The sequence below is a fragment of the Marmota monax genome, unplaced genomic scaffold, assembly GCF_021218885.2.
Source record: "Marmota monax isolate L192 unplaced genomic scaffold, Marmota_monax_Labrador192_F-V1.1 WCK01_AAM20220418_F8-fsc00044, whole genome shotgun sequence".
Classification (NCBI taxonomy): domain Eukaryota; kingdom Metazoa; phylum Chordata; class Mammalia; order Rodentia; family Sciuridae; genus Marmota; species Marmota monax.
In genome coordinates this window covers 13,408,545-13,428,209 of record NW_026695198.1, presented here as the reverse complement: position 1 = coordinate 13,428,209, position 19,665 = coordinate 13,408,545, and the positions used below count along the sequence as shown (strand labels likewise).

The 19,665-nt window shown below is 32.4% G+C and overlaps 1 protein-coding gene across 1 annotated transcript in view; it reads left to right on the top strand.

Annotated features, from left to right (window-relative positions):
* CUNH8orf34 (chromosome unknown C8orf34 homolog) overlaps positions 1-18,717 on the top strand; it is a 404,315-nt gene extending 385,598 nt beyond the window's left edge. Inside the window, 1 exon segment of the mRNA XM_046428478.2 lies at positions 16,449-18,717. Within this exon segment, the coding sequence (XP_046284434.2) occupies positions 16,449-16,528 (80 nt within the window). The 3' untranslated portion in view covers positions 16,529-18,717.
* The last annotated feature ends 948 nt before the right edge of the window (positions 18,718-19,665 follow it).

The following is a 19,665-nucleotide window of genomic DNA, read 5'->3' as shown; positions in this document are numbered from 1 at the left end:
GCCACCTAGTGAACAGCAGAGGCAGAACTAGAACCAAGGTCTTCTAATTAGACCTAATACTATTACCCCCATTGCACCATCCCCAATCATGGCCATCCCCACTCCTATTCCAAGGAGTGACACAGTTTATGCCATGTCTCTTGGGAGCAGAAAGGTGTGGGGCATAACTGGAGCCACAGGATGCAGTTGTCTGCAGACTATGACGTGGCTTTTCATCTTGAAGAAAAATCTTTCTTCTTTTAACCTAATCTCAGATAATTTCTTCCCAGGTAGTCTTCTAGGATTTATATTTAAGGTATGCATGTGATAGTGGTGTTAAGGTATCACTGCTGATTATGTCCCTAGCTCCAAACTAAGGCACTGATGTGTTATTAAAAAATATAAAGGGGAGCAGTGGACCGTATAGAATAAATATGAAAATGAGTTCATGGCTAATTAGCTCGGGCAGGACTCAGAGCCTCAGGAGACTTGGACCTCTCTGGATTTTAATAGTATTAGGATTATTGTATCAGAAATAAGGATTTGGCTATACATATCCCAGGCTATACATATCACATCATTTGGTCAGCTTGGTTACCCTCCAATACACATATTTGTAGAGAAAAGACATGCACTGGAAGCAACAAAGAATAGAATAATAGCAATAGAATAAAACAACACCAAGATGACTACAAAGATGCACTCTCAAAGTCAAAATGACAAAACCATAAAGCAAACTGTAGTGGGTTCTTTTGGAAGCTCAAAAGAAATCTTGATTCTACTTTAAGCCCATTTTTTTAATGTCAATTTTCTATGAACTTTAGAAAATTCTAAAGCATCTAAAGCATAGAAGACAATGAACCCTCTAAATTAGATATATCAGACATTTGCAGTTTAATATCTGTAATTATCATAAATGCTTCAGGATTGATTTTTAACCAATAAATGTCTATCAACATAATTACTCTTAATTATCTATTAAAAGTAAGCTAATCCAATGACAAATTGCAATTTTCTATTGTAATACCAATTATTGAGAATTATTTTGGTTACAAATAAATGTTTGTAATTTCTAGAGGGCAAATACCTGTGAATCATTCATGGGTATTCTTGCATTGACATAGTTCCCATGATTGTGATAAAACTCTGATATTATAAAAGGTTCAATTGATTCCTAAGGCCCTCAATAATTTAAAGGATAACATTTAATAATGTGTAAAGTTTAATCTCATCAAATAAACTATTACTAAATTTAATGGAAAAATGTGTCATGTTGCTCAGCAATATGTAGGATTACATGCTTCAGAGTCCCTGCTTTGTTTATTAAACTTCTTTGTCATGTGTAACAGTTGTCAGAAAATTTCATAGAGAGCATTGGATAGGCTGTGCTTGAATAAGACAGCTTAAATTTTATTTTGCAATGCAATTTTACTTTGGATTAGAGTATTATACACAGTTGAATTCTTTAACACTGAAAATGGAAGATGTATGGTCCAATTTTTTTTTTGTTTTTGTTTTTAAAGAAATCAAAGATATAAATAAGTAGCACATGTTTTTAATCCTTTCACTAAACACTTTGTCTTGGAATAGTCTTATATTTGTTCTAGGTGTGGCTTGAAATTTAAAAATAAAACAATAAAATGAAAGAAATTTTAGTTCATTTTCTTGGCCCTGGATGAATATAATTTGGGGGCAGCTTTAGGTCATATGGAGCGTATCTTTCACAAATGAGAAGAATGTATTGGATAGTTGCAAGTAAATCTGAATTGTTTATCTCTACGGATTTTTTTGTGTGTTTATCTTCAGTCATTGAAAAAAAAACATATCAGCCAAAAAGTTTCATGATTTCCTTTGGCTCTTTTTGCAGCATTCACCTACTTCACCGTCACAAATTAAATGAACTTGGAAAAATTGTCCCAAATCAGAAATTTAGTTAAGACTATCCAACATATACCCCATATGCACTATTGGTCAGATTATTTCCTTAGAACAATTATATTTGTGAATCTAAAAATGTATATATATGTAATGTATGTATTATTGAAAGGTCAGCTTAGTTATTCCCACAACACAAGTATTGGCTACCATGTGCTGCACTCCGTAGCATGGGAGTTATGAAGTAATATATCATCTCTTTTTGTTATCAAGTCACAAAGAATTTCATAAATACCTGAAGCAACCATCATACTATTTTGTGTGTGTGTGTACATGTGTGGGGTACGTAAGATTGAATCGAGGGCCTTGCTCATGTTAGGCAAGCACTCTACCATTGAGCTATATCCCCAGACCTTTTTAAATTTTTATTTTGAGACAGGGTCTTGCTGAGCTGCCCAGAAATGACCTAGAATTTATGTTCCGCTGACCTCAGCCTCCTGTGTAGCTGGGATTACAGGTGTGCACCATAGCACCAGGCTAGTCATACTATTTTCTTAGTCATACTATTTTTTAAGGAGCTATCATGTTGGAGGAACTTTGATGAAGAAAGTAGGGATGAGTAGGGAAAAGCCAAAAGTAGCAAGAATAATAGCATGGGAAAACCTACAAAGACAGGAAGAGCATCATTATTCTTGATAGCCCAGAGAACATGGCAGTTGTATTGTTTGAAAGAGACATCAGATTCAGAAGATTAGAGAGAAGTCAGTCTGGAACATGTGGGAAGTCCTAGGTAAAATCCCCAGTACCACAAAAACAAAGATTGAGCCCTTATCTGAAGTCCTAAGGTATACGTTGACTTTCTATGAAGGGATGTAACTGTTTTCTCACCACATATGTAGTCTCACAGACTCACACCATTTCAAAGATGGGCAACATCTTCCAAACCTTTTAATTTTAAAAGTGAGGAGACTAAAGCCCAAAGAATGGCATCAACTTTTCATACCTCTTTAGCAAGTTATTTGACCAGAGTTCAGAAATACAGGAAATTCTGTAGAAGTTAGCACACTCTGCTTTCTACTCTGGTTGGCTTGGTTTTGGATTCTGTATTCATATTACAGGCCCAAAATTAAGAATTTGGATTTGATTTCTTTAACTGAAAAGTAAGTATGCATTCAGAGGAGGAATATTTAAGAAATTGGCAATGAAGCAGTGTTTATACATTTTTTTCTCCTAGTATAGATTTCCCTGTAGATTTAGTTGTAATTCTTGGGGAAAAAAAAAGGTGGTGGTTTGAAATAGATTTCTGCTTTTGTTAAAAGTCTACATCTGGGCTTAACTTCCTAACTAAGGCTGCATTTTGAAAGGACACTAAGGGATTATTCATTTCTGTATAGCACTATTTAAAGGCAAGATGCTGGATGTATCAGCAGACATGCTTAGTTTGGTTAGATCAATATTTTAGACATGAAAATAAATTTAATATTAACAAATTGGGAAATACCAAGTTTAAAAAAATCAGATAATATTCTCTTTGCAAAACAAAAGATACAGTAATACCAGGTTTGCATTTCCTCATAACAACACTTAGTGTGAGCTGAGCAGCAGGCTTTGGTGATGAGCACAGGACAGTTTGCCTTGGTTCGTACCACTTGCCAGTCTCCTCAATGCAGTTTGCTTCTCCTGTGCACTCACTTCTCCATTTCTCCACTGCTCAGGTAGAAGGTTGTGGCTCCTCAGTCTGATTCAAGTAGTGGGTCTTCCCTGTTAGCCAACATTATCTCCCTCTAGCTGCCCAACATTTTTCAATTCACCTTGTCATGTTGCCTAAACTAGTATGAAGAGTCAAAATTTGTGTAATGGAAAGAGGAGTGATGGTTTTTTGATTTGGAGGAGACATGTTATAAAATCAGAAAAATAATAAGTAACAAGTAGAAAATGCCCATAATTTCATCACTCAAAAATTGTTCATTTTGCTATTTTATTTTTATTTTTTAAAGAATTATCATACACCCTCTTTCTCTCTCATAGGCATGTGCACACCTACACACACACACACACACACATACACACATACACAGGATCATCTATATAATAATGTTTGAGGATATATATTCTATATTGAGTTTCATAATAAGGCTTTAACATTATAGTTTAAATATTTTCCACATTGTTAAAATATTACTTTATAATATGTTGTGAAAAAAATAAGTGCATAGCATTTTATTATCTGTGTATACCATGATTTGATGACTTTACCCTTTTGTGGCTCATACTGATATTTAAAATTATTTTAAATGAAACTGGGAGGATTATCTTTTTGCTAATTCATCTTTATAAATACTTACAATAAATATCTTAAGCTTGTTAGGTTAAACTTGAAAATTCAAATAAAATGAACAACTCTATGAAAAAATACAGTTTGCCAAAACTGACATAAGAGGAAATAGAAAATCTGAATAGTCATATAACTTTTAGAAAATTAAATCCATGATTAAAAATCTTCACATGAGTGCTAGGATTGTGGCTCAGTGACTGAGTGCTTGCCTCACACATATGAGGTGCTGGGTTTGATCCTCAGCACCAGATAAAAATAAATAAATAAAATAAGATATTGTGTCCATCTACAACTAAAACAATATTTCAAATAATTTCACATGAAAAACATTTCAGGACCATATGGCTCTACCACTGAAATCTTCTAACGTATGAAAATAATTTCCATGTTAAACAAAAATTTCCAGAGAATCAACTTCTAGAGAAACATTACCCACATCACTTTGTGAGGGTTGCGATAACAAAGGCATTACAAAAAAAAAAAAAAAAAAAAAAGAAAAAAAGAAAACAACATGGAAAATAAGCCAACTGATTTGTGAACATAGACATAAAAATCCTAAACAAATTGGTACTCAGATTCTACCCATATATAAAGGATAATACCTGAAAATGTTGCTTTTATTGCAGAAATGCTATATTTGATTAATTTTTTAAAAATGATCAGTGGAATTAACCAGAGTAATATGATAAGTAAGAAAAATGATATCAATAATGCATAAAATTATTTGATAAAAGTTGACATCTATTCATGATTTTAAAAACTCAGTGGGTTTGGAACATAAGAATTTATTAATCTTAAAATCTATTTACAAAAGTCCTATAGCAAGTATCATATGTAATGAAATATTTAAAAATTTTCCCCTTTTATGAATGAGACCAAAACTTCCACTTAGACTAGGAAAATATAAATTAAAATGCTTAAATAATTATTGAAATCTTGTTACAATATACAGAAAAGCAAGGAGATACTTACCTATAAAAGATAGTGGTTATAATTTTGCAGATATTGGTAAGTGGGAGAAGGAGCTTCTAGGATTGGCAGTGTTCTATTTCTCAACCCAAATGGCTGATAATGGATATTTACTTTTCTTTTTAACCGAATTACACTTTTTTTTGGTACTTTTTGCATGTATATCCTTTTTCAGAATTTTAAAAATAGTGTTGAAATGTTTTTGGTTTTCTAATTGTTTATAATAATGTGTTTTGTGTTGCTTATGAACATGGATTAAAAACATTTCTATGTAGAGAATTTTATTTGGTAGTTCATGAACAGTTTGTTCTGTCAACTGACAATTGTTTTCTTCAAAATCATTGATAACATCTTCAGTGGATCTGCAGTGGCACTGACTCTAATTTCTGATTAGAAATTAGTTGCAATCTAGTGGAAACATTCTCTTTGACTCCATTACAAATCAATTTCGCTCAGCTTTATGAAGCCATTTTTCTCATTTAAAACCATATGTATTGAAACTTCACAATTAAGAATGAAATTTTCTGTCTTCAAACTTGAAATTGGTTCATATATGTTTATCTTTTAACTTAAAATATTCTTGAGGACCTATACTAGTTCTTGCCAGTTTTGAACTTCTCACAGTCTCTTGGGAAAAATTTATTGCTTAGGTACTACAGAATATGCTTTTATGAATCAAATCAAATACAAGACTTTTATAGATATTGTTGAGGAAGTATAATACTATTTTTACCAGCTAATATATTAAAGACACATAGAAGGCAGAAAAAAATGGGGTCATGTTTGAGACAATTTGTCTAACAAACTTCATCATTAACCTTCAACTGAGAGACAAACTAGATATTTGTCACATTTTTTTATTGGTGCATTATAATTGCACACATAATGGTGGGATTTTTTGTTACTTATTTGTACATGCACCTAATATAACAGTATAACTGAGACAAAGCAGATTAAGATGAGGGAAGGAACCCAGCAGAACAAATATCTGGAATTTACCCTTTTCCATTCCTTCTATCTTAGGTGGGGCTCCTTATTGGCAAAACCTACATATAAGCAGAGGTCTTGGACGTTTCATTGGGTTATAAACCACGAACCTGAACCCAATGTGGCAGAGAGCTCGGTTTTGAAAACAAAGTATATTGGGCAGGGAAATAGTAGCTTAAGACAGATGCTTGCCTATCTGATTCTCTTTCTTCATTTCTGATATTTGGGCTTAAAGTTTAAATGTTTTCTCTAGTTCATTTCCCCTGCCTTCCATCCTGCATTTATTTTGTTGGTAGAACAAGCTCTGCCTACATGGTTTAAATTATCTGAAGTGTGTTAAGACTTCCTTGATAATCAGTTTATGACTAGTTTTGGACAATTGTTTTGAAGCACCTGATTCTTGAAACAAGCAAACAAACAAAAAGCAACTTATATTCTGTTGTTGGGTATAGTTTTCTTTATATATCTATGATGTGGACTTGGCTGATTGTGTTAAGTATTCCATTTGCTTACTGAATATTTTGGGGAGTATTGTTCTATTCATCACCAAGAGATGAATGTTAAAACCTTTTATTGTGATTATGCATTTGACTATCTTTCTTTGTATTTACGTTAATTTGTGTTTTTTTAAAATTTGAAGTTATGTTATTAGCCTTATACAAATTTAGAAGTATACCTTCACAATTAATTGGAACATTGATCATTATGAAATATTCTTCCTTATCCCTTACAATTAGTTCTCATTAAATTACACATTAAGTGACATTATTATGACAGTTTTCTTTTGATTGGTGTTTATGTAGTATATGTTTTTCCATTCTCTAATTTTTCAAAATTTCTATATTCACATATATCAGACACATTTCTTCAAAACAATGTCTAGTTAGATTACTTTAAAAATCAATTCTAACATTTTAAAATTTAACTCATTTATGAATTTATGTGACTTAAGTATTGTTAACATTAATGTGTTAGTTTTCCTTCATTATTACAAAATACCTGAGATAATCCACTTATAAAACGATTTATTTTGGCTCACAGTTTTGGAGGTTCCACTTTATGATGAATTGGCCACATTGCTTTTGGGCTTGTGGCAAGGTAGCATCACATCAGGGTGGGTTCCTGTGACAGAGTGAAACCACTCATCTCCTAGCCAAGAAGCAAAAGAGAGAGAGAAAAAAAGAGGAGACCAGGGTCCCACAATCCACTTCATGTTATGCCTCCAGTGACATAAGGACCTTCTCCCACCAGGTCCCACCTCTAAAAGTTCCACCACCTCCTTATAGTGCTACCCTGGGGATTAATCCTTTAGCGTATGGGTTAATAGGTGACATTTAACATCCAAATCATAGAAGGTTGCATTTAAATTTACTATCTGAGTTTATACCTCATTTTCCCCACTAAGCAGTGTTACCACCTGCCTCCTTCATTGGATTATCTTTTTATGATTGTTCGTTTATTCTCTATTACCTTAAAGGTTATACACATTTTAAACATTCTTTCATTCTCAATTCTTGAGATTTTAGGCTGTACTATTTACTTAACAATTCTCATGTTAATTGACCTTTTAATTTTTTCCCTTAAGACATTTTAACTTCTATATCTCTATTCTGAGTTGTCCACAAATGCTGGCACGCATTTAAATTCTCTGTATATTTTAAACACCACAAGGCTTTATGATTCTTGTAATAACAATTGCCAATCTTTTGTTTATGTTTTATTCTATTTGTTGCTACTCATGTTTTCCCTGTATCTCTAAGACTGAATTTGGATTTCCTTTCTTTTGCCTAAAGAACCCAGATTAAATTTTTTCTTAGTTTGTAATTACAGATGGTACATTATGTTTGTTGAGCATTTATTTATTTCTTGATTATTCTTGAAGGATGTGTTCATGGAGTATAAATATTAAGAAAGTTTTTTTTTTTTTTTTTTGGTAATTTTGGCAATTTCAAGATAGTCCATCATCTTGAGAAATCAGTTGTCAGATTACAGTTACTTCTTCAAATACTTTTGAGATTTTCAAGTCATCTTTTATTTTTGTAGCTTTACTGTGATGAGCCTAACTATGACTAAGCTCAGTTTATTTATTTTATTTGTATTGAAGTTGGGTTATCAGCTTTAATATCTTTGGTAGCTTTGGATTGTCCCTTATTCTCTCTCATTCTCCTAACTCCCCTTTCTCTCTCTTCATTTATTTGCCTTCTCTTCCTTTTAACTATTGCTATGTAACTAATCACCCCAAACCTTAGGGGTTTAAACAAAAATAATTTATTTAGTTCACATATCTGTAATTTAAGCATGGCTTAGCAAGGAAGGCTTGTAAATTTTCCGTGAAGGGTGAGCTAGAGTAGTATAATTGGTCTTGAAGATATACTTACAGCATGGTTAACTTACATGTATAAGCAAGTTTTAGTTGTTGGCTAAAAGTCCATTCATGGCAAAAGACCAAAGACTTCGATTTCTCCCCATGGTGGATCTTTGCTTATTCACTTCTCCATGAACTATTTGGGCTTTTCATGTTGTTATAGAAGAATTATAAGAATGAATGTCTCAAAAGACAGAAAGTAGAAAATCCTGCATTTGTTGAAACTTGAACTTGGAAACTCACAGTGTTGTTTATGCCATTTGTTGGTCAAGTGGCCACGAATAACAGATTGAAGGTCAGTGAATGCAATTCTACCACTTGGAAGAAATGCAAAACAAAAAAAATGGGTGTTACATTTCAAAATTATCATAGCCTCCAGTTTTACATATATTAATACATTTTAACTTCATGTAAAATACATCTCTTCACATCCCATTTTTTTCATCTGTAAGATTCTGGGTATCTTGATTAAAATTCTTTATTATTTTTCTTTTCACTATATGTTGTTTTGTGAATTTGCATTATTGTATTTTTTTTGTTTTGACATTTTTATGTAGTTCATTTTTAGATTTTAGTACTTTAAAAAATTTAGATATTGTCTTTAATTTTCTCATTGCTTCTATGGTCATCTTATAAAAAATTTTTAGGTATTCTCCCAGGATATAAGAGATCAAAGCAAACTTTTCATGCTTCTAATTGGCACTTCTACATCCATACCATTGTGGATCCCAACTTATTTTATCCTTTTTCCTTCTAGTTTAGACTGAAGACTTACTTTCTCATAACAACAAAACAACAATAACAACAAAAATCAATGTATAGACTATTCTGTCCAGCAGCTGCTATAATTTCCTTTTATTTGAACTAGTATCAAAGCTGAATGGCATAGTCTCAAAAGAGCTAGTTGAATATTTGTTATTTGGATCTGGCAAGAGATAGTATTCTGAAGATAGACATGTGTCTGAGGAAACTACTTGTGTAGGTACAATAGAAAGGGTATATGAAGATAGAATGCTATTATTTATCTCCCCCTTGATGGAGAGGTACTAGAAACCTTCAGGGAAACTATAAATCTACAGGATAGAAACTGTACTGCCTCAGATCCATGCTGCTAGATGGGTAGACACACAACAACATGACAAAACAAGGGAACAAATTGTCCCAAACAAATCAAGATGCTCCAGCAATAGAATCCATTGATACCAGAGTGGAGGAAAATTCAGAGAAAGAGTTTAGAATGTACATAAACTCATCTACAAGGTAAAGGATTATGTAAGGAGTGAAATCAGAAAATACAGGAGGTGAAAGATCACTTCAGTAAAGTGATAGAGATTCTGAAAAGAAATCAAGCAGAAACCCTAAAAACGAAGGAATAAATAAACCAAATTAAAAATTCAATGGAAAGCATGACCAACAGATTAGACCACTAATCTGGAAGACAGAACTTCAGGACAGATTACTTTTAGTCTTGAAAACAAAGCCATTTATGGAGAAAAGTTGTTAAAAAATATGTTAAGAAACCATTAACAGAACTTCCAAGAAGTATGGTATAACATTTAAAAAAAACAAATTTAAGTTTTATTGAGATATATGAAGGTGGGGAGATACAAACCAAAGGAATGAAAAATCTCTTCAGTGAAATAATATCAGAAAATTTCCCAAACCGAAAGAATGAAATGGAAAATCAAATACAAGAGGCATGAAGGACCCTAAATATATAAAATTACAACAGACCCACACCAAGTCACATTATTATAAAAATGCCTAACATACAGAGTGCTAGAATTTTAAAGGCTGCCAGAGAAAAACCTCAGATTATGTTTAGGCAGAAACCAATTTGAATCTCATTTGCTTTCTCAACCAACCACCTTCAAAGCTAGGAGGGCTTGGAATAATGTATATCAAATTCTGAAAGAAAATGGATGCTAACCTAGAATACTATACTCAAGAAAATTAAGTTTCAGATTTGAAAATGAAGTAAAAAATACATGATTAAGCAAAAGTTAAAAAGAATTCACAACTAGAAAACCTGCACTACAGAACATTCTCAGCAAAATACTTCATGAAGAAGAAATGAAAATTAAAATGAAAACTAACAAAGAACAACTACACTGAAGGAACTGTCAATCAAAGGAGAAACTAATTCTAATTAAAAACAAGAAATAAACCAAAATGACTGGGAATACAAATCATATCTCCATAATAACTTTGAATGTAAGTGGCCTAAACTCATCAATCAAAAGACAGAGTGGCAGATTGGATTAAAAAACAATGCACAACAATGTGCTGTATCCAAGAAACTTATTTCATAGGCAAAGACATCCACGAACTGAAGGTGAAAGGATAATAAAAAACATATCAATAATATGGATTGTGTAAAGAAGCAGGGGTTTCTATCCTCAGGTCAGATAAAGTGGATTTCAACCAAAATTGATCAGAAGGGACAAAGAAAGACATTTCACAGTGCTTAAGGGAATTATACATCAACAAGAGATAGCAATAATAAATTTTCATGCCCCTCAAATGGTGCATCTATGTACATCAAACAATCCCTTCTCAATTTCAAGAATCAAGTCAATCACAACACAATAATACTGGGTGAGTTAAGCACACCTTTCTCACTACTATAAATATCTTCCAAACAAGAACTAAATAAACTATAGAACTAAATAATACAATCAATAATTTAGATTTAACAGACATATGTATTCTGTCCATTGATGTTTGAAAACACTTTTTTTTTCTCAGCAGCACACATATCCTTCTCAAAAATAGCCCATATCGTAGGCCACAAAGCAACTCGTAGCAACTCTGCCTTCTGTCAGATCATAATGGAACGAAATTAGAAATCAATGATAAAATAAAAAAATAGAAGCTATGCTAATACCTGGAGAATAAATAATACACTATTGAATGATGAATGGATCGGGGATGAAATAAAAAAAATACTTAGAGGTAAATGACAATAGTGAAACAACATATCAAAATCTCTGGGATACTATGAAGACAGTTCTAAGGGGAAAGTTCATTGTCCCTCAGCAATGTCGAGGGACAAGGCAACTCAGTGAGACCCTGTCTCTAAATAAAAATACAAAATTTGGCTAGGGATGTGGCTTAGTGGTTGAGTGACCCTGTGTTCAATCCCTGGTGCCCTCCCCCCATCCCCCCCCCCCGAAAATAAGAAAGAAAATCTCCAAATAAATATCCTAACATTATATCCCAAAGCCCTAGAAAAAGAGCAAATCAACACCCAAAGCAGTAGAAGACAGGAAATAATTAAAGTCAAAATTGAAATCAATGAAATTGAAACAAAAGAAACAATTCAAAAAATCAACAAAACAAAAAGTTGATTCTTTGAGAAAATAAACAGAACTGATAAACTCTTGGCCATACTAATGAAGAAAAAGAGAGAGGAAACTCAATTTGCTAATATTCATGATGAAAAAAGAAATATCTTGACACTACTGAAATACAGATGATAAGCAGGACCTATTTTGAAAATTTATACTCCAATAAAATAGAAAATCCTGAAAACATCAACAAATTTTTAGAGACTTATGACTTACCCAAGTTGAATCAGGAGGACATACACAATTTAGATAGATCAATTTCAAGCAATGAAATAGAAGATGCCATCAAAAGCCAACCATAGGCCAGGCAGATTCTCAGCAGAATTCTACCAGATATTCAAAGAAGTATTGACACCAATATTCCTTAAATTATTCTATGAAATAGAAAAGGAGGAAACCCTTCCAAACTCATTGTATGAAGCTAGTATCACTGTAATCCCAAAATCAGACAAAGGCACATTAAGGAAAAAAAAAAACTTTAGACCAATATCCCTATGAACATAGATGTAAAAATTATCAATAAAGTTCTGGCAAATCGCATACAAAAACATATTAAAATATAGCATAGCATGATCAAGATCATGATCTCAGAGATTCAAGGTTGTTTCAACATACGGATATCAATAAACATAATTCATCACATAAATAGACTTAAAAACAAGAATCATATAATTATCTCAATATATCCAGAAAAAGCATCTGACAAAATATAGCATCTCTTCATGTTCAAAACACTAGAAAAAATAGGGATAGTAGGAACATATTTCATCATTGTAAAAGCTATATATGTGAAACCCAAGGCGGACATCATTCTAAATGGAGAAAAATTGAAAGCACCCCCCCAAAAAAAAAACTGGAACAAGACAACTTTCACAACTTCTATTCAATGCTGCCCTTGAAACTATAGCCTTAGCAATTAGACAGAAGATTGAAATTAAAAGAAGAAATCAAACTATCCCTATTTGATGACAACATAATTCTATACTAAGGAGACCCAAAAAATTTTACCAAAAAACTCATATATGAATTCAGTAAAGTAGCAGGATATAAAATTAATACCCATAAATCATTGCATTCCTGTACATCAGTGATAAATCAAATGAAAGAGAAATTAGGAAAACTACTTCATTCACAATAGCCTCAAAAACAACAACAACAACAACTAGGAATCAATCTATCAAAAGAGGTGAAAGACCTCTACAATGAAAACTACAGAGCAAGACCTTAAAGGATGAAAAAATGTACCATGTTCTTGGATAGGCAGAATTAATATTGTCAAAATGATCATACTACCAAAAGCACTACACACATTCAATGCAATTTCTTTTAAAATTCCAAATATTGTTCTTCATAGAAATAGAAAAAGCAGTCATGAAATTCACTTGGAAAAGTGAGAGACCCAGAATAACCAAAGCAATCCTTAGCAAGAAAAGTGAAACAGGTGTCATTATAATACCAGATCTTCAACTATACTACAGAACAATAGTAACAAAAATGGCATGATTTTGGCACAAAAACAGGTAGGTACATAGACCAGTAGTACAGAATAGAAGACATAGAGACAAACCCACATAAATACAGTTATCTCACATTAGACAAAGGAGCCAAAAACATACATTGGAGAAAATATAGCCTCTTTAACAAATGGTGCTGGGAAAACTGGAAACCATATATATCAAAATGAAATTAAAACCCTATCTCTCAACTGGCACAAAACTCCACTCTAAGTTGATCAAGGACTTAGTCATTAGACCAGAGACCTTGCACCTAATAGAAGAAAAAGTAGACCCAAATCTTATGAAGACAGAATGAAAGGTCTAAGCATGGGACTGCAAAAGTATGGCATAATAAATCTTCCTAACTGAAAGAATAGTTAGCATATATTCTAATAGAAGCCTAATTTAGTAATAAATTGGGAAAATTGTCACCAAGTCTAAAATAAAACCACAAAATCTATTTGGAGGATATATTAGGAATTAAAATGTCATTGTCTCATAAATTAAGATTTTTTTGTAAAATTATTTGAATATTTAAAAGAGGAGACAATAGAAGAAGATTAGTGTTTATTAAATGTTTTTGTTATGCACCTGGTGTAGGTACTATTACTCTGATTTTATAAAGTGTGATTTGTTAAATATTCTTTCCCAAGAATACACAGTAGATACCATTTACATTCTACCTAATAAGTTCCTATGGTCTACTCTGAAATTTTACTACATCTCTAAAAACTAAAAATATATGGGTGGAAGGGATGTGTTTATAGGTAGCATCAAGGGAGGAATTATTTTACTGGGTACTGAAAGAGTATGTATCATCAAGAAAACACTTAAAACGAGAAAAAGAAAGAGCAGCATAGAAAGAAACTGAAGCAGTGATAAATTTGGATAGGAAATCTGCTTTTAATAGAAACTTCAACTTGATTTAGTTATATTTACACTGTGTTCCAAATTACTATCTACAAGCAAAGTCATCCAGAAAATTAAGGGAGGCATATATGATAAACATAAAAATTAAAATTTTGACATAATAAAATAAATAGCGTTTAGTAATTACATTAAGCATGTTTTCAATCCCATAGTAAGCTATTAAAAGTAGAACAACTGTTCAAAGCACGCTGCCAAGTTTCTTCAAAATGACTTGTTTTGAAATGTTGACTAAATATCACAGAACTGTATATCATCTTTAGTATAATTAAACATTTTTTCAGACCAAAAACATAGCTTTTCTTTTTATTCTGAAACATAAATTATATGTGACTTTCTCCTTCATATTGGGACATGGAGGATTACCCATTTGTTAACATTTAAAATGAGTATTAATTATTACTTATATAAGGCTTTTAGTTTATACATTGCTTGTAACTATTTAAGAATCAATCTATTAAGAAAAATTCAGTTTTAGTATTCCTATTTCACATTGTAAGTGTTTAACAAATATTTATTTCATAGATATTTATGCATTGGCTCTTTACTTAGTAAATATTTAATAAATGATTAAATTCAGTTCAGATTTGTTGAGCCTGAGTCTTCATCTTTGTCTCCTGATTACTTAGGGAGGCCATAACATCTACAAATATACACACATGCACATAATAAGTGGTTTACCAACACACACTACAAAACAGGACATGTTCAGTGATATATTGTGTGTTTAACCTGCTATTGCTCTAGAGTAGTGGTAGTTCCATCAGGATGGCAATGACCATGATGCATTAATATAGGATTTACCTCAATCCCTACACATGCATTTGTGATTAATTGTCTTAGCTGATTTTTGTTTTTTTACAGAAAAACAGTGGAAACCTGTCCTATACCATAATCCTTAAGAAATAAAAAATGAGTGTTCTAATCTTTATTTCCAAACCTGACACTACTCTCTTACTTGTTTATCTCCTTCTAAAGCTGCTTCATTTGTTACATCCTTATGCATGTGAGAAGGAAAGGGCTATCACCAGTGCAGGGAGCCCTACTTCAAAACAGGGATTCAGTATCAGGCTGGATGGCCCCAACACCAAGTCAATATCCAAGGAAGAACTTTATTATGATAAGTATGAAACAACAGAATAAATCAAATCTTACTCTAGTTGAAGCTTCAATTACCAACAGAAACTTTACAGCATTTCTGAAAATGAGTTTTACATGAAAAGTCTTTTACCAAATCAAATAATTTTGGTGACAATCAGGTTAAATAGATTTTTTTTTAATTACTAGGACTTTCTAGGAGTTTTTAATACACTTTTGTATAGTTTGATTCTCCAAAAAAGCAGTTGTAGTAAGTTGTTGTCTAAAATTCTTTGACTAATTTTATTATTTTATTTTAATTCTTTGACTAATTAACCGTTTGTAGACCATCTATTTTAATATCTATGTTCTCGTGTATCTAGAACTAATTTTTGAACATTTGAAATTGCTTATCTCTTTTATCTTCTTAGTTTGTCTGCTGTTACCCTTAATTTGCCACTTCTTTTGAAGTAGAATATTTATGGCACATTATCCTCTAAGTGCTACTTTTCCCTTCCTTCAAAGTAGCCTCCTTTTCTGAATATTCTTCTGCTACAGGACTGCATTAAAAGGAATTAAGTTTAGCATGTAATATTATACACACAGCATTATAAATATGGTGTACGTGTGTGTATATGTACACTATCTCATGTAAATCATATAGCATCATGATAATGGTAGAATTTATAAATTTTATGATATCACAATATGGAACGTGTAGACATCCAATATTAAATAAGCTATGTTGGGGTGCCTGGCTTTCCTGCCAAACCCAAGCTGGGTGTCAGAATCATGGATGCAACTTAGAGGATGTCTTCCCACAGTACACATCTATAACAAAAACACTCTCTATATTTATTTCAAAAATCAATAAAAATTTAAATAGAAAATGACAGAATTGTTGAATAAGAACATACATGCTATTAAAGAGTTAATTGTAAATTGCAGTTCCTTACATATGGTAAGGGAAGTTCTGATATTAATTTCAATGAGCTATCACTAGGAATTTGTGAAACCAGCAGGGAATTGTGTTTGAAACATATTTTATCCTGGTCTGGCATGTTACTTTTTTTTCTTTCATTGTGCAGGTTCTGCTGATCTTCTTTGTGTTCCATGCTCTTCTTGTCCTACCCTGGTCTACTCTGGTATGTTTGTTCAGGGCACTTAATATCAATGTCAGGTAATTGTGGGTGCTATCTCCAATGCTCAAAGTTCATATTTTTGAAAACCATTCTCCTATTGACTTAATGGGAAAAGATTTTGTGCCAAGGACCCTGCATTTCTCTCTCTCTCTCTCTCTCTCTCTCTCTCTCTCTCTCTCTCTCTCTCTCTGATGCTGTGTAGGTCTCATGTCCTCATTTAGTCCATATTCTCCTGTGCTGTGATGATGGGATGGGGATTTTAAATCCCTTCTCCTTAACAGGAAAATACAATTTAGATAGAGTTGAGCTGAAATACATATCCCTTGGACTGTGCAGATTGTGAACTCTGTCACCATTAAGTATCTCCTAGAGTTACAGCATCTCAGAGCAGTGTCACATCCATGGACATGAAGCAACCTATGAACTGGATATAAAATCAGCAGTGTCTCTTCTCCACATGTAATAGGACCACAGAATGTAAAAGCTGGAAAGAACTTTCGAATCATCTGCTCCTCTCCTAATCCCACGCTGGTCTCTTCTCTCAGTACACCTACCAAATGGTCATCCAGACTCCACATGAACCTTTGAGTAACGGGGACTTCATTATCTCCCTTAATGCTCATTTATCTTTGTTATTCTCTAGATGATCAGTAACCCATTCAGTCTGTATTAGGAATCACCTACAGAAATAATTTCTGCAATGCATCAGGATTTAGCTTTCAGAATCATAGTATATTCATTGCCACATAAAACATGAAAAAAGGTTTACTATAAATCATGGGAAAAATGTCACAGTAAAACATGAAAAGCATATAAAAAGGGAAACAAAACCAAAAAAAAGAGGGTTGATTCAAAAAATTATACCAATCTATATGATGGAAAACTCTGATTCCAATAGGAAGGATGAAATATACATTAGTTGGATATAAACATACATATATATATATACTTAATCTGATATTAACATATTTATTACATATATATGTGCATTTTGAATAAAAATATTAGGAAAATTTTCCCAATATTTTTATTAAAAAGATAAATCATAAGACAAAGTATTAAATATAACTCATTTTTGGTTCTACATGGTAAATAGAAACATACACATCATAAATTTACAATTCAGGTTACTGTCTGGATGGTTATAGACAAAATGCCATCAGTGGTTGTCTCTGTGTGGTATAATAATAGTCCTTTGATCATTAATACTATTTTAATATTAAATTTTAATGCTTAAGTTGTAAAATATGTTCAAATTGTTCTAAAATAAATTACTATCTTATTTCGCTCCAAAATCTGAATCCTTATAGCCATCTTCTTCATGATTCTATCTTTTGGGGTTGTAGACAATACTTGCAGCACTGTAGGTACACTATTATATGGTCCCTTTTTCCGTCTTTCAAGTGTTCTTTGTATGATAAATGGGCGCACTGTTCTTCAATCCAAGAACTGTCAATCATTGTTGTGATTACATTTAGTAAAAGCCTGCCACGCATCCAACACTATGACAGAGAATAGCATATCACCATCATGGGCGACAGGGCACCTTTTGTGGTTCTCATGGAAATTTATTAAGTTGTGAAGAAGACATATAATGAACAATTATTTACACAAAATGCTGATGATTATGGTGACAGTCATTTGGGTGAGATAAGTGCATGCAGCAGAGAATTCTACCTTCAGTAGTAATGGTAAAGGAGTCAGATAAAAGGAGTTTGTGGGATTGGTTGGTGTAATAGTGCATTCCAGAGAGGGAAAAATGCAAAAACAGTCACATTTTCTTTTTCCTTTCTTCCTTACTTTGCTCACTCTCCTCTGCTAGATAATATTTTTTTTGAACAAACTGCCATATGCAAACTATTCTTTCAAGACTTGTGGGTAATTTGGAGATTCATAGTTTTCTTCATAAATGTTTAAGGTCTAATTGGTGAATCAGAAATATAAAACATAACTATGACAAAGCAGAAAAAGAGCATCAAACATTCTAAAGAAAAGGATACTTTCCCTTGCCACCCTCATCTGATTAGGATTTTATATGTGTACCAGAAGTTTACATACTGAAAGAAAATTATGGTTAATAGAGGTAATACTCTAATGACAATGTCTTTGTAAAAAGTTTGTACTGAGTAGAGGAAACCATTAAGATCCCAAGCTTTCTTTTTAATATGTTGCACTACTGACTTAGTCTTAAATACATTCTTTTTAATTTCATTTCTCCTCTACAGGTCTGTGAAACAAGCAGAAGAAGTTACAAGTGGTCCTTAAAGAAATTCCAATTATTCAAATTCTTATGTATAGTCCCAATTTTATTTACTATGTGTAATCATTTACAGAATGGTTATTTTTATAATATCAATAATAAACAATACTATTATAACCAGGGGTGCCCATGATGTGTGTAATCAGAGAACACTAATCCCGGCAAAGGAATCTGGGTGTGGTCAGGATACCTGCTGCCTGTTGACATGGTTAGTGTCCTGGGTTTAGATTACTTTATACATAGTTACTAATATTTGATATATTAAATATTGCCTGATTCAAATAACTTTGCTGAAATTTTTTCTGTATTTTAACTTGTCTAAGGTTTTCTACTTCTTCTATTTTTATAATATCTTCTCATTTTTTAGATTAATAAACATTGTACTTACCCAAATGTGCCAAGATGTGTTATTTAGATCTGTGTGGGAGGTAGCTGTTTGGTATCATCACCGGCTATACGTGTCGAGTGCGGCAGTATAAGAGGTGCATTCCCCACTACTGCTCCTTCCATTTTTATTTTCACATCAGAACAAATAATTGATGTTAACTCAATAAAGCAAATCAATACGGAAAGAAATGCATGCTATCAAGGCACATGCAATGAAAATTGTTTGAGAATTTTTGCAATTATTGAATTATTATTATTGAATTACTATTCATTTTAAATTTGTATACTTGCTTTTGGAATGTGCTATGCATTGATGATGAATGAATGGATCTAAGTAAATTTATTAAGTATGTCTACTGTCTGTTTTATCTTACTTGTCTCAAACTAAATTTGCTTTCTGGACCATTAAGGCAATAAGGTTGCATTGTTATAAAACTATCTGAATAGCTATCAAAGAAACAAATGTAAAGGCCAGAACATGGCTAAAAGAATACAAAAAAAGGAATTCTGATTGTA